Below are 12880 nucleotides of genomic sequence, written 5' to 3'. Positions count from 1 at the left end.
GGGACTGCAGGCACATGCCACCACCATGCCTGGGTAATTTTTTTTTTGTAGAGACGGGGTTTCTCCATGATGGTCAGGCTGGTCTCAAACTCCTGACCTCATGTGGTCTGCCTTCATCAGCCTCCCAAGGTGCTGGGATTACAGGCGTGAGCCACCGTGCCCGGCCTGGCAAGGAACTTCGAGGAGTGGGTAGGGAGCACGCCGAGGTGGAGTAGTTTTCAGATGTTTCCATCCGTCCTATATAGTGATTCCCTTAAATTGTGGCTCAGGCTACTGGTTTTTGAAGCATTCCTTAAAGTCATCTTGACTTTAGTTTAGGCTTGTAGTTGAATCCTCTCATAAGAAACAAATCTGAGACTTTATTTCTCTAGCTTCTGGCAACACCTGCTGTCTTCCTGAAAGGTAGCACCCGGGGACTTGGGGCAGGAGCCTAGTAATGTGAATGCCTGGGCTGGGAGGGCAAGTTGGCCTCGCCCTTTGCCACTTTGACCACCTCCCTTTTCTGTGTCTTGAGTTTGTTCTGTTTTGCTTCCATTTACAAAGTAGTAATAATTAAGTTTCAGTGTCCAGCACTGTCTGGGCCATAGTATGTGCTCAGTAAATTATATGCCTAGTGTTCCATTATTGGAACGCTAAGTATGTGGGAGTTATTTATATCCTGCTGCTCAAGATCATTGCCAAGGTCTGCTTTTTCAAGTCTGCAGGTCAGAAAGTTGTACCCTCCGGCATAAATGGGTCACTGTTACTCACATTCTCCCAGAATGTGCCGGCTTCTGAGGGGACACTGTACCAAGGAAGAAAGGGCAGAGTGTCCTGAGAGCCTGGCAGCAGTCAGGGTCATTATGTGCTGGGGCCATGGCATTTGGTGAAAAGGACTCATTCCCAGGCCTGACCCAGCAGAATCACCTGTGGATGTGGTTTCTTAGGAGACTCCTGGCTCTTCTCTTTGGGGATTGTTATTCCTCAGTAGCCAGATAGGACAGTTTGCTTCACAGTAATGGGGCTGGAGTGAGAATCTGATCCGATGCTTGTCAGTTCCTGGGTTTCTTTTAGAGACACAGGGCACACGGGAAAGCAGGCCTTAGGTAAGCTTGGCTCTCCTGGCTCTCATTCGTAGCCTTGGGGCTGCTAGGTCTCAGGTTTTCCTGTGGACTGTAGTTGCAGTCTGTGTCCAGTGGGTGGCAGTGTGGCTCTGCTAATGGCGGGAGCTCAGAACCTGGGGGCATCAGCTGCATCTCCAGGGAGGCGCTTTTGGGCTGTTACTGTTTGGATCACCTTGCATCTGGGAGCTATGGGGCCCTCGTGGCTTCTGTAGGTCTGAAATGGTAGTTGGGCCTGCTACATCCTGTCAGCTTGAAGTCAGCCTTACCTCCTCCCCTCAGCAGCCTGGATTCTCATCTCTCAGCCACTCTGATAAAGGCTACTGTGCCTTAGAGAAACAGGTTCAGAGAGGGACATGCTCAAAGTCACCAGGTCACCACCGTGTTCCTCCAGTTAGGGGCCTCTCCCAGTGCCTTCTTTTTCTTTTTGGCCTCTGCCCATCTGTATTTGTTTTGCTACCTGAGACCGTGGACATCTTCAGCTTACAAAATTCCTTTCGTCCTACACAGGGGACCCCCACAATGATCCCAATGCTCAGGGGGATGCCTTCAAGACTCTCTTTGTGGCGAGAGTGGTAAGTCCCCAGCTCCCAGCCCCTGGAACCCCAGACTGCTGAGCACCTGGGTCTGGGACAAAGGGCAAATAGGCTAGGTCCCAGGGAATGTTCCAGGGGTATCTCCCTTTTCCCATTTAACGTCATCTCCATCTCCTTGTAGAACTATGACACAACAGAATCCAAGCTCCGGAGAGAGTTTGAGGTGTATGGACCCATCAAAAGAGTAAGTGAAGTGGGTCAGGGTGTTTGAATGGGGGGGGTGCGTGGAGGAGGGCTGTAGCCTGAAAGGGAGGGGGCGAGGTCCCAGCCCTGAGCCAGGCGCGCAGCATTTCAGGGCCTGGGATGAAGCATCCTGAGTGAATCTCCATGCAGCAGGCCTTGGGGAGCAGGAGTCAGATGAGAAGTAATGACTGTAGTGACTGCTGGTGCCTGGTTTAGAGCAGGGGCTGGCAAACTACAGACTTACTGCTTGTAAATAAAGTCTTATTGGCTCAGCTGGGCAGCTGTTTGTTCATACATTGTCTTTGGCTGCCCTTTTTTTTTTTGAGACAGAGTCTAGCTCTGTTGCCCAGGCTGGGGTGCAGTGGCGCAATCTTGGCTCACTGCAGCCTCCACCTCTCGAATTCAAGTGATTCTCCTGCCTCAGCTTTCTGAGTAGCTGGGATTACAGGTGCCCACTACCACGTGCAGCTAATTTTTGTATTTTTAGTAGAGATGGGGTTTCACTGTGTTGGCCAGGCTGGTGTTGAACTCCTGACCTTGTGATCCACGGGCCTTGGCCTCCCAAAGTGCTGGGATTACAAGCATCAGCCACCACGCCCAGCCTGGCTGCTACTGTTGTAAGGCAGGTTTGGGTTGTTACAACAGAATATAAGGCTGTCAACGCTGGAAATAATCTACTGTCTAGGTCTTTGCAGAATATGTATCTGATTCTTGTTTTAGAGGAAGACTTTGTTACTGATTTCTTTTGAGCTACTTAAGTGCTCTCTGCCTGATTTTCTTTATCTAAAGTGGGAGACAAATGTCTTCACTGGGCAGTAGTAAGAATCTGAGGCCATCCAGCACAAAAACTGACATTAGCTGTGTCTGTTCTCCTCCTTCCTCTATTTCTTTTTTTTTTTTTTTTTTTTGAGATGGAGTTTCACTCATGTTACCCAGGCTGGAGTGCAATGGCGCGATCTCGGCTTACCGCAACCTCTGCCTCCTGGGTTCAGGCAATTCTCCTGCCTCAGCCTCCTGAGTAGCCGGGATTACAGGCACGCACCACCATGCCCAGCTAATTTTTTGTATTTTTAGTAGAGACGGGGTTTCACCATGTTGACCAGGATGGTCTCGATCTCTTGACCTCGTGATCCACCCGCCTCGGCCTCCCAAAGTGCTGGGATTACAGGCTTGAGCCACCGCACCCGGCCCTTCCTCTATTTCTGATACATTTTTAAACAATATTTATGTCACCGCTGGGTGCGGTGACTCATGCCTGTAATCCCAGCACTCTGGGAGGCCGAGGTGGGTGGATCACTAGGCCAAGAGATCGAGGCCATCCTGGCTAACATGGCAAAACGCTGTCTCTACTAAAAATAAAAAAATTAGCCAGGCTTGGTGGCATGCTCTATAGTCCTAGCTAGTTGGGAGGCTGAGGCAGGAGAATCACTTGAACCCGGGCAGCAGAGGTTGCAGTGAGCCAAGATTGCGACACTGCATTCCAGCCTAGGTGACATGACAGAGTGAGACTCCATCTCAAAAAAATATGTGTGTGTGTGTGTGTGTGTGTGTGTGTGTGTGTGTGTGTGTGTGTGTTTATATGCGTCAGGCCGGGCACAATGACTCACTCTTGTAATCCCAGCTCTTCGAGAGGCAAAGGCAGGAGGATAGCTTAAGCCCAGGAATTGAAGACATGCCTGGGCAATATAGTGAGACCCCGTCCTCCACAAAAGGAGGAAAAAAAAAAAAAAAAAGTAGGCTGGGTGTGGTGGCTCATGCCCGTAATCCCAGCACTTCGGGAGGCTGAGACAGGCAGATCACCAGAGATCAGGAGTTCGAGACCAGCCTGGCCAACATGGTGAAACCCTGTCTCTACTAAAAATACAAAATGTTAGCCAAGTGTGGTGGCTTGTGCCTGTGTGTGTGTATATATACACACGTATATAAACACGGCACACGCGTCGTTATGCCCTGCACAGTCCAGTGACAACCTTGGCCCTGCCCTCATCCCTTTGATCCCATTCGAGTCAGGAATCTCAGTTGGGTTTTGGAGGCTGTGGGGTCCCAGGTTCAAGTCCTAGGACCAGGTGAGCTCATCCATGATGTGAGTTGGATTGGTTGACAACTGGTAGCCATCCTTTAGGGACCAGCTCAAATGCTGTCACCTCCCAGAAACCTTCCCTGCATCATTCTGGCCTCCTCTGTGTCAACAGCCCTGCCCTTCCCATTGTTCTCCCTGACGTGGTCCCAGGGGGGTCTTTCTGCCATCCAGAGCTGACCCTGTCTCCTCTGCACACAGCCTCCCATGGGTCCCTAGCACGTTAGGACAGGTCCAGGTGTGACTGCCTGGCCTTCTAGGGCCCTTCCTCAAGCTGTGTGGCCTTGTGGACCTCCATCTCACATCTCCCCTCCCCCTCCCTTGCTGCCATCCTCACATGGGACCCATCCTTAGTGTGCCACATTCTCTTAGGCCTCCCTGGCTGTGCACACGTCCTTTCTTTTTCTCTTAGAACTCCCCTGTCCCTGGCCGGGCGCAGTGGCTCACACCTGTAATCCCAGCACTTTGGGAGGCCGAGGCGGGCAGATCACGAGGTCAGGAGTTTGAGACCAGCTTGGCCAACATGGTGAAACCCCATCTCTACTAACAATATAAAAAATTAGCCAGGTGTGGTGGTGCACACCTGTAATCCCAGCTACCCGGGAGGCTGAGGCAGACACCTCACTGTCCCTTCATCCCTGTTCGGTCTTTAGGTCTTAGCTTAAGTGTCATTTTCTCCAGGAAGTCACCTCTGTGCCCTCTGCTCCTGCCATTAGATCATAAGTCACTTGGGGATCTTGAAGGACAGAGGGTCTGAGGCCTCGCCCGGCCCTGGGCCTGTTGTGCAGGCTGTTGTGGGGTGGTTGGGGCGGAGCTGCCCTGTGGCGGGACTCAGCCCTGTCCCCGCGCCCACAGATCCACATGGTGTACAGTAAGCGGTCGGGAAAGCCCCGCGGCTATGCCTTCATCGAGTATGAACACGAGCGGGACATGCACTGTGAGTACCACCCGCCGCAGCGCTGCCCTCTGACCCTCTCACTTCTCTGCTGCCCCAGCCCTTCCCAGTCTGTCCCCTCCCCACCCTGCCACACCTGACATTAGCGATGTCTCTTCTCCTCCTCCCTCTGTTTCTGATATATCTTTTTTTTTTTTATATACGTGTTTTTTAAAAAACAAAAACCAAATCCCCCACAACGTGTGTGTGTGTGAACCTGGGGAGGTAAGTGTCACACGTTGAACCTCAGGGGCAAAGAGGGAACTGGGTGGGGGGCCGGGGCCAGCCGGAGGTGGGGGGAGGGGTCGGATTTTGGGGGAGCCTCTCCCCATTATCCCCCCCCACTGGAGTTGGGGGCGGCCAGGTTGCCAGTGAGGACTGGCCTTTGAACTTGCCCTCTCTTCCCCCCCAGTAGAACTGGGGCTGGGCCACCCAACCCTCCGCCTCCCCAGCTCTGGCCCCCCCACCCTGTTCCTCAGCGGGCAGTGGGGTGATAGGCATGTTGAGCGCCTGCCCCTGCAGTTCCAAAGCCCCCTTTGAGGCTGCCGCGGCGTCCACAGGGGCAGGGATGGGTGGGGGAGGGTGGGCAGGGCTGCGGCGTGTCCAGGGGCCGCCGTATTAATTGACTGTTCTTATTGTCACTGCAGCCACCACGCAGCTGGCTTGCAGCTGATGCTTACGCTCCCCTTACAACACCTCAGTGTATGGTTGGTATAAGGGTTTGTATCATGGGTAAGATCACTCAGCACCGCACACCAGCCCAGCTTAGCCAGGCAGCTCAGGAGCAGCGAGGCACCCCTCCTCCCGCCCCAGTTGCCCCCGCAGCCTCCCCGCACCCACAGCCCTTTCCTTGTTTGGGTGCCCTTTGTCCCTCCTGCCCCGATCCGTATGCTTTCTGAGAATCTTGCTGATCGAAGGAGGGGAAGGATGAACCCGGTGGGAAAGGCAGCAGCCTCTCCGCTTGGGCTCCACCCGGCCTCTAATGACCCGGCTTTGCGATGTCAGCGGTGAGGTGGCGGGAAAACCGAGGGCAGGGCACCAGGCCAGGGCTCCACTGGAACCCTTCCGCCTTCCCTCCCTGCCCCCGTGCTTTCTGTGGGGCTGCCACTGTGCTGGCCCTGGAGAATCTTTTTGGCTGCTAGTTTGGGGGTGCTCTGCCCCCTTCCTGTCTTCCTTACTGTGGTTGAAGCCTCCCAAGGGGGCTGGCTGTGGTGTCCAGCCGCTCTCCAGAGGTGGTCACGAGCTCCCCAAAGTGCATGGAATTGGGGCTTGGGGTGTGGGAGGGACCAAGGGGTAAGTTGCCAGCAGCTGAAGGTGTCGTAGGTTTTAACTAAAGAACCTTCCACTGTCTAGAGACTTCAGAGAGAGGGAAAGAGAGAGAGGCCTAGACGAACACAATCACATGTTTTCTTTGCTGTTCTTCCCGGGTTGGGCCTCTTGGGATTTGGGACTCTGAACCCAAGCGGGGTTCCTTCGCTTGACTTTGATCCTGGTCCTTAAATGCCTTTCCCCACTCCCCTCCTGTGGGTTCAGGGGCCAAGCGGCCCCTCCTCAGAGCACTGGCAGCACCATCTCCTGGACCCCTGCGTGCCAGCCTCTGCAGAGGCAGCTGGTGGGAGGGAGCATGGAGTTGGAGGTGGAGAAGCCACTCCTGGTCCTCTGGGTGGCGGGCTGTGTGCCTAGTTCAGTGTGACTTGGGGATTGCTAAGGGCGGACAGGTGTTTGAGGCCTCCCTGCCTTCTTTGGAAATTGACACACTATAGTCTAGGGCTTTCCAGCTCCCAGCTTGGGTGGCAATCCTCGTCTCCCCACTGTAAGGCCTCCTTGAGATTTCTTTGGGGTCCACCACTTCCTCTGCCTGTCTCCAGGTGGTACAGGAGATGTGGTTCCTCTTCCTCTCCTGGCTCCCTAGAATCCCCACTTCCCCTCCCTGTAGCTTTAGCTGACCCCATGGTGGTGGGTGTGGGGTCTGTGCGCGTGCTCAGGTAAGCTTGGGGGCTCCAGGTAAGCGGTCCCGTGTCCCCCCCCCCGGGAAGCCCGCCTCCTCGCCAGGCCCCCAGGAGTTGCCGAGCCCCCCCCCATCCCGCTCGGTTTGGACACCCGCAAGGCCGGCATCGGTAAATGGCACCTTTTTCTCTTCCTCTGGTTGTTATTTGGGGGGGGAGCGGGCTGGGGTGGGGCAGGGTATTATGGTTGGTTGAGGACAGCCCCCCCCTAGGCCAGGGCTGGGTGGGGGAACAGGGACTTTTTGGCCTTCCCGACATCCCCGTGTGATCACAGGCCAGTGCCTCAGGTTTGCCCTCTGCTGAGCCCTGCCCGAGAACAGCAGTGAGCCCCTCCCCCATCTCCCCTCTATGACTCCCGACTCCCCTTTCATGGCAGGCTCAGGCTGGGGTTTGCTCCCAGCACATGTTGAGCCAGGGTTGTGGAGAGCGAGATGGGGCGGGGCTGGGGGGAGGCAGGGTCAGTCGTCTCAGGTAAGGCAGGGATTCTCGGTAGCACCGCACGGCTCCCCATGCTTCCTCCACTGCCCCTCTCCCCGGCTGCAGGGGCCCCTCCAGGCCCCCTGGGAGTGTATAACCCGCCTCTCTGCTCCCTGCCATTTCCTGAAGATTTCTCCCACCCCCTTCTGGTTCATTTTCTGTTCTCATGTCTGTTCCCCCCACTCACCCCCCTCCAACAAAAACAAAACCGGTGTGGTCTGGGGTGCGGAGCGTCCCAGCTGGGCCTCCTGCCCTGGCATGGTGTCTCAGGGTGCATGCTTGGGGTTGTGGAGGAGCCCCCTCCCCCACAGCAGAGTCCAGCGTGGAGTTAACCTTCAGTTTCTTTGCAGCAATTTTGGCCGCCCTGGTGGGAGGGGGCTGCTCCATCGTGTGGGATAGGAAGGACCTGGGAGCCCAGAGGGTGGCGGGTGAGGGTGGACATCTCCCCCAGCCACGACTGGTTGGGGTGCTGAGAGGAAGCAGACACTGAGATGGAGCAGGCCCCTCGCCGGTTTGGGAGAGGGTTGGTCTGGCTGTCAGTTGCCTGGCTGTCTGGTGGGCGTGTGCGAGTGCGTGATGATGGGGACACAGGGTGGGGATGCTGTAGACCTGGGCCTGTCCTGACTAGAGGACCCTCTGGGGACTCTTCTCCCCTCCCTCTCCCCACATCTGTTACAGCCGCTTACAAACACGCAGACGGCAAGAAGATTGATGGCAGGAGGGTCCTTGTGGATGTGGAGAGGGGCCGGACCGTGAAGGGCTGGAGGCCCCGGCGGCTAGGTGAGCACATCCTGCCCACGCTGGGCTCTCGGGGTCCTCGGCCTAGTGGCCTTGTTCTCCTCCACTGCCTCCTGTTTCTCTGTCTCCTGCTGGCTCACCGCTCCTGTCTCCTCATCTCCAGCTTTCATGGCCATCACATTTCCTGCAGCCGCCTGCCTCCTCGTTGTAGGTTATTGTGAGGAGCAGGGGCACCAGCCTGGAGAGGCCTCAGCCTACATGCTGCTGTTCGCACTTGCTAGTTGGCGGGGTGGGGGGGGTCCCTCTTCTGTCTCATTGTTCTCCTCCTAGAGGAAATAACCCCGAGTTCACTCAGTTCAGTGTACTAGGTACCCAGCCTGGCAGTGACACATGCTGGGGTTGTAAATGTCACCTGCTCATCTGCTTCTGCTGCTTGCTCTTGCTCTTGTTCGCTCATTTACTGATTCAGCAAGTACGTATTTGATCGCCAGTCATGTGCCGTGCTTCTAGTCAAGAGCTACACAGAGGCAGCCTCTGCCCTCTGAGCCTTCTGCATTCAGGCTCCTTCACTGTCATTCGCTGTCTCAGGCAAGGTCAGTTTGGCTGCAAGTGTTAGAAATACACTTGAGCTTCCTGAAACGTAAAGGGTCCTGTTGGTACAGAATCATGGGCATCCTTTGGAGCTGAGAGGTATGTGATGGCTGTGGACCTAAGAGGACCTGGTAGCTGAAGCTGTTAAGAGCTGGGGTGGCCAGGCTGGGCGCAGTGGCTCACACCTGTAATCCCAGCGCTCTGGGAGGCTAAGATGGGTGGATCTTGATGTCAGGAGTTCAAGACCAGTGTGGCCAAGATGGTGAAACCCCTTTACTAAAAATACAACTAGCCAGGCATGATGGTGGGTGCTTGTAATCCCAGCTACTTGGGAGACTGAGGTAGAGAATTGCTTGAACTCAGGAGGCAGAGGTTGCAGTGAGATGATGAGAGGTTGCAGGGAGCCAAGATTGTGCGATTGCATTCCAGCTGGGGCGACAGAGCGAGACTGTCTCAAAAAAAAAAAAAAAAAAAGCTGGGTTGCCCACAGCTTGCTTCTGCCTCGTTAGCCTCCATGCAGCTGGGTCTGTCCCGTGCCTCCTCACGCTGACCCAGCGCAGCGTGCCACAGGCCCCAGCTTTACACTCAGTCCTGGATGAGTCTCTGTTTCGGGGTGGGCACATCTGACTGGCTCAGTAATGGGCCTGGGCCCAGGGTCCTGTTCCTCAAGCATGCTTATTGAGGACTGAATCCTGCAAAGCTGAGTGACAGTTGTCAGAGAAGAAGAAGATGGTCCCTGGGCAGACAGCCAGGCAGTAGTAGCCACTCGGGGCTCCTGTCCTGCCTCCCAGCCCTGTGTCCTCGCTCTGGATTCGACTGTGGTAGGGAGACCACACTCGGCTGCTGAGCCTCTGAGCTTACCAGGCATGTTCTTAGCTTACTCTGGTCTCTGGGGTGGAGTGGGTTCTTATACCTCTGTTGTTTCCTGTCATGGTGGGAGAATTCTGGAATCTTAGAGTCTCTCCAGAATCTCAGAATCTTGTAGTGCAGTTGGCATTCACATTTTTTGTTGGCGTTAGCCAATAATATCTTGACTTGGTGCACCCGCAGAAATACTACAACCTAAAGCTTGAGGAAACAGTTTTTTCTGTGTAGTAAGTATATTGTATATTGTGCTGTTTTGTTTCTTAAGCTGTTGGTTGCAACCCATCAGATTGATGATGTGACTCACTGCTGGTTCATGACCTGGAAAGAGGAAAAGCTAGTCTAGCTGCCCTGTGCCTGTGACATGGCAGGTGCCTGGCCCACTGCCTGCTTCCTATATGAATGTCTCCCTGGTGTCCCCACAGCCTCTTTGCTGTACACAACTCAGCTCTGCCTCTCGGAAGCTTTTCCAGGCAGTGTGGGATGGAGGAGCGCTTGAGAAGGCAGGTTCTGCAGCAGACGGCAGTGACAGCCCAGTTCTTCACCTTCCTTGCTGTGGGCCAGTGACTTGATCAGAGATCCTTTCCCCATCAGAACAGTGAGGTTATCATCTGTGCCTTGGGGCTGTTCGTTTATTCACTTGACACATACGCATCCACCTTTCTACACTAGCTGCAGCGCCACCTGCTGGTACCGTGAGCAAGAGCCAAGCGCGTGCGCGGTCCGGCGGCGCCTTGCAGTCTGAGAGGCAGGTAGGGGTGGACTCAGACAGGTAGCAAACCTGAAACTCCGGGGAAAGGAAGTGTTTTTCTGCAACTGTGAGTATGTAGAATGGCCAGGAACGGCTTCCCGAGGAAGGGATGCTTGGGTTAGCCTTAAGGGTGAGCGGGAGTTCACCAGAGAAGGAAGGGGAGGCCGGTCCAGGGCGAGGAGAATGCGCAGACACTGTGGTAGGAAGAAGGTGAGCGCGGACACTGGGAAAGGCCTGGGACACGCAGAGCCAGCGGCCCCGGCAGGGCCTGCTCTTGCTGCCTCTACCACCAGTTGACGGAATTTGGACCTCAGGCTGGGGGATGCCACCAAAGGCTTTCAAGCAGAGCACATTTTCTGGTGGAGAGATGATTGGCCTGGGTTTTGTGTGAGGGTGAGGAGGATTGGGAGCGTTTTGAGAAGCCTGTGAAGTGCACTTTGGGGTCAGAGGTGGGTTCCAGTAACAGCTGTTTCCCAGCGAACGCTCTGTGTGGGTTACTCAGTGTCGGCAGACGTGGTTGTCTTGTGATGGGAGTGCCTGAGATGAACTGCACGGGAGGGACCTGGCCCTGGGAACACTAAGCCAGGGCTGCCTTCCTGCCCTTTGCTCTCAGAGCTGCCTATTTCCGCTCCTCTGGGCCCTGCCCCTGCCTAGACTCACCCTCTGTCCGTCTGCCCTGCCCCAGGAGGAGGCCTCGGTGGTACCAGAAGAGGAGGGGCTGATGTGAACATCCGGCATTCAGGCCGCGATGACACCTCCCGCTACGATGAGAGGTAAGATTGGGCGACCGGTGTCCTGGGGCGGGGGGCGGTCACGGGGGAGCCCGATCACACAGGTCTGCCCACCTCATCCAGGCCCGGCCCCTCCCCGCTTCCGCACAGGGACCGGGACCGGGACCGCGAGCGGGAGCGCAGAGAGCGGAGCCGGGAGCGAGACAAGGAGCGAGAACGGCGACGCTCCCGCTCTCGGGACCGGAGGAGGCGCTCACGGAGTCGAGACAAGGAGGAGCGGAGGCGCTCCAGGGAGCGGAGCAAGGACAAGGACCGGGACCGGAAACGGCGAAGCAGTCGGAGCCGGGAACGGGCCCGGCGGGAGCGGGAGCGCAAGGAGGAGCTGCGTGGAGGCGGTGGCGACATGGCGGAGCCCTCCGAGGCGGGTGATGCGCCACCTGATGACGGGCCTCCAGGGGAGCTCGGGCCTGACGGCCCTGATGGTCCAGAGGAAAAGGGCCGGGATCGTGACCGGGAGAGACGGCGGAGCCACCGGAGTGAGCGTGAGCGGCGCCGGGACCGGGATCGTGACCGCGACCGTGACCGCGAGCACAAGCGGGGGGAGCGGGGCAGTGAGCGGGGCAGGGATGAGGCCCGAGGTGGGGGCGGCGGCGGCCAGGACAACGGGTTGGAAGGTCTGGGCAACGACAGCCGAGACATGTACATGGAGTCCGAGGGCGGCGACAGCTACCTGGCTCCGGAGAATGGGTATTTGATGGAGGCTGCGCCGGAGTGAAGCGGTCCTCTCCACCTGCTGTGATTGGACGCGTTCCTGCCCCACCCCCTTGCTGTCATCCCCTCCCCCAACCTTGGCCACCTCAGTTTGTCCTCCAAGGGTAGGTGTCTCATTTGTTCTGGCCCCTTGGATTTAAAAATAAAATTAATTTCCTGTTGCTACTGGGCACCTTGGTTCCTTCACTGCTCCGTCTTCCCCGCAAGGTTGTCCCTGACTCGATAGCCCTACTTAGTTTGGTTTCCCGGGCGTAGTTACAGCTTGAGGCTGGCTGTGCCCGGTAGCCAGAGCTGTTGAAAGTGGGGTGAGGAGGCCTCTCTAGGGCTCCTTGTCGCCCTTGTGTTTTTCACCCTCTTTTTTTTTTTCCACCTTTTCCACACATTCCTCAGAGCTGACCATACCCCTGCCTTGGTGGGGGCAGGGATTTAGGAGGGGACTCCTTTACTCAGGGGAAGCAGCAGTTTTGAATGTGAACACACCTTGCGGGTGAGATGGGGTGGAGCAGGAAGGGTGGGCGGGGCCTCACATACTTCGTAGTGACAGGAATAACGAACAGAAACACAGAAGAGGTTCCACCAGCAGTTGAAATTTCAAGCAGATGCCTGGACAAAAGATTAAAGACAGGGTGGTGAGGACACTTGAGTCTGGTGAGTGCTGAGAAGCCAGTCCACCCTGCAGAACCCTAGAGGGTCAAGGCTGCAGCTGCAGGAGAGCGAGGGTGGGAGGCCAGAGGCAGAGCTCTGTACAGCTGGCCTCCCTGTTGGCACTCAGGATGCCTGGGAGCTGGGCCGGGGGTGCCAAGGCAAAGCCAAGTTCAGACGTGTTGGTGTCTCTCAGAAGCGTCTCAGCCTGATAACTCAAGAGGGTCTGTGACTGGCACGCAGAATTGCAATCTGCTTTTTAATGGCTTCAGTTTAACCAACTAAGGATACTCAGACATTTGAGGAAAAACAGAGACCACAAGATAAACAGAAAAACTGATCTTGGAAGAAATGACTTAGGAATAAAAGAACTTGATATCTCTAATTAGTATATTTCATAGAGATCCCAGATACTGCAA

The 12880-nt window shown here is 55.9% G+C and overlaps 1 protein-coding gene across 4 annotated transcripts; it reads left to right on the top strand.

Moving 5' to 3' along the window:
• The first annotated feature begins 1615 nt into the window (after positions 1 to 1615).
• On the top strand, positions 1616 to 11989 carry LOC116545922 (U1 small nuclear ribonucleoprotein 70 kDa). 4 transcript variants are annotated; one of them, XM_032272332.1, is made up of 8 exons: positions 1616 to 1675; positions 1818 to 1880; positions 4812 to 4893; positions 5538 to 7007; positions 8052 to 8153; positions 9835 to 9937; positions 11003 to 11090; positions 11172 to 11989. In XM_032272332.1, the coding sequence occupies exons 6-8, from the start codon at positions 9931 to 9933 to the stop codon at positions 11821 to 11823; spliced, it is 747 nt and encodes a 248-aa protein (XP_032128223.1). In that variant the 5' UTR covers positions 1616 to 1675; positions 1818 to 1880; positions 4812 to 4893; positions 5538 to 7007; positions 8052 to 8153; positions 9835 to 9930; the 3' UTR covers positions 11824 to 11989. The 4 variants fall into 4 exon arrangements, with proteins under 4 accessions (XP_032128223.1, XP_032128222.1, XP_032128220.1 ...); XM_032272331.1 differs by lacking the exons at positions 1616 to 1675; positions 1818 to 1880; positions 5538 to 7007; positions 9835 to 9937 and adding an exon at positions 4413 to 4450; XM_032272329.1 differs by lacking the exons at positions 1616 to 1675; positions 1818 to 1880; positions 4812 to 4893; positions 5538 to 7007; positions 9835 to 9937 and having other exon boundaries at positions 7046 to 8153.
• The last annotated feature ends 891 nt before the right edge of the window (positions 11990 to 12880 follow it).

Source organism: Sapajus apella, unplaced genomic scaffold (assembly GCF_009761245.1).
Source record: "Sapajus apella isolate SASKATOON/1434 unplaced genomic scaffold, GSC_monkey_1.0 scaffold447, whole genome shotgun sequence".
Taxonomy (NCBI): Eukaryota; Metazoa; Chordata; class Mammalia; order Primates; family Cebidae; genus Sapajus; species Sapajus apella.
The sequence above is the reverse complement of the archived record's forward strand: the minus strand, read 5'-3'. Positions and strand labels throughout refer to the sequence as shown.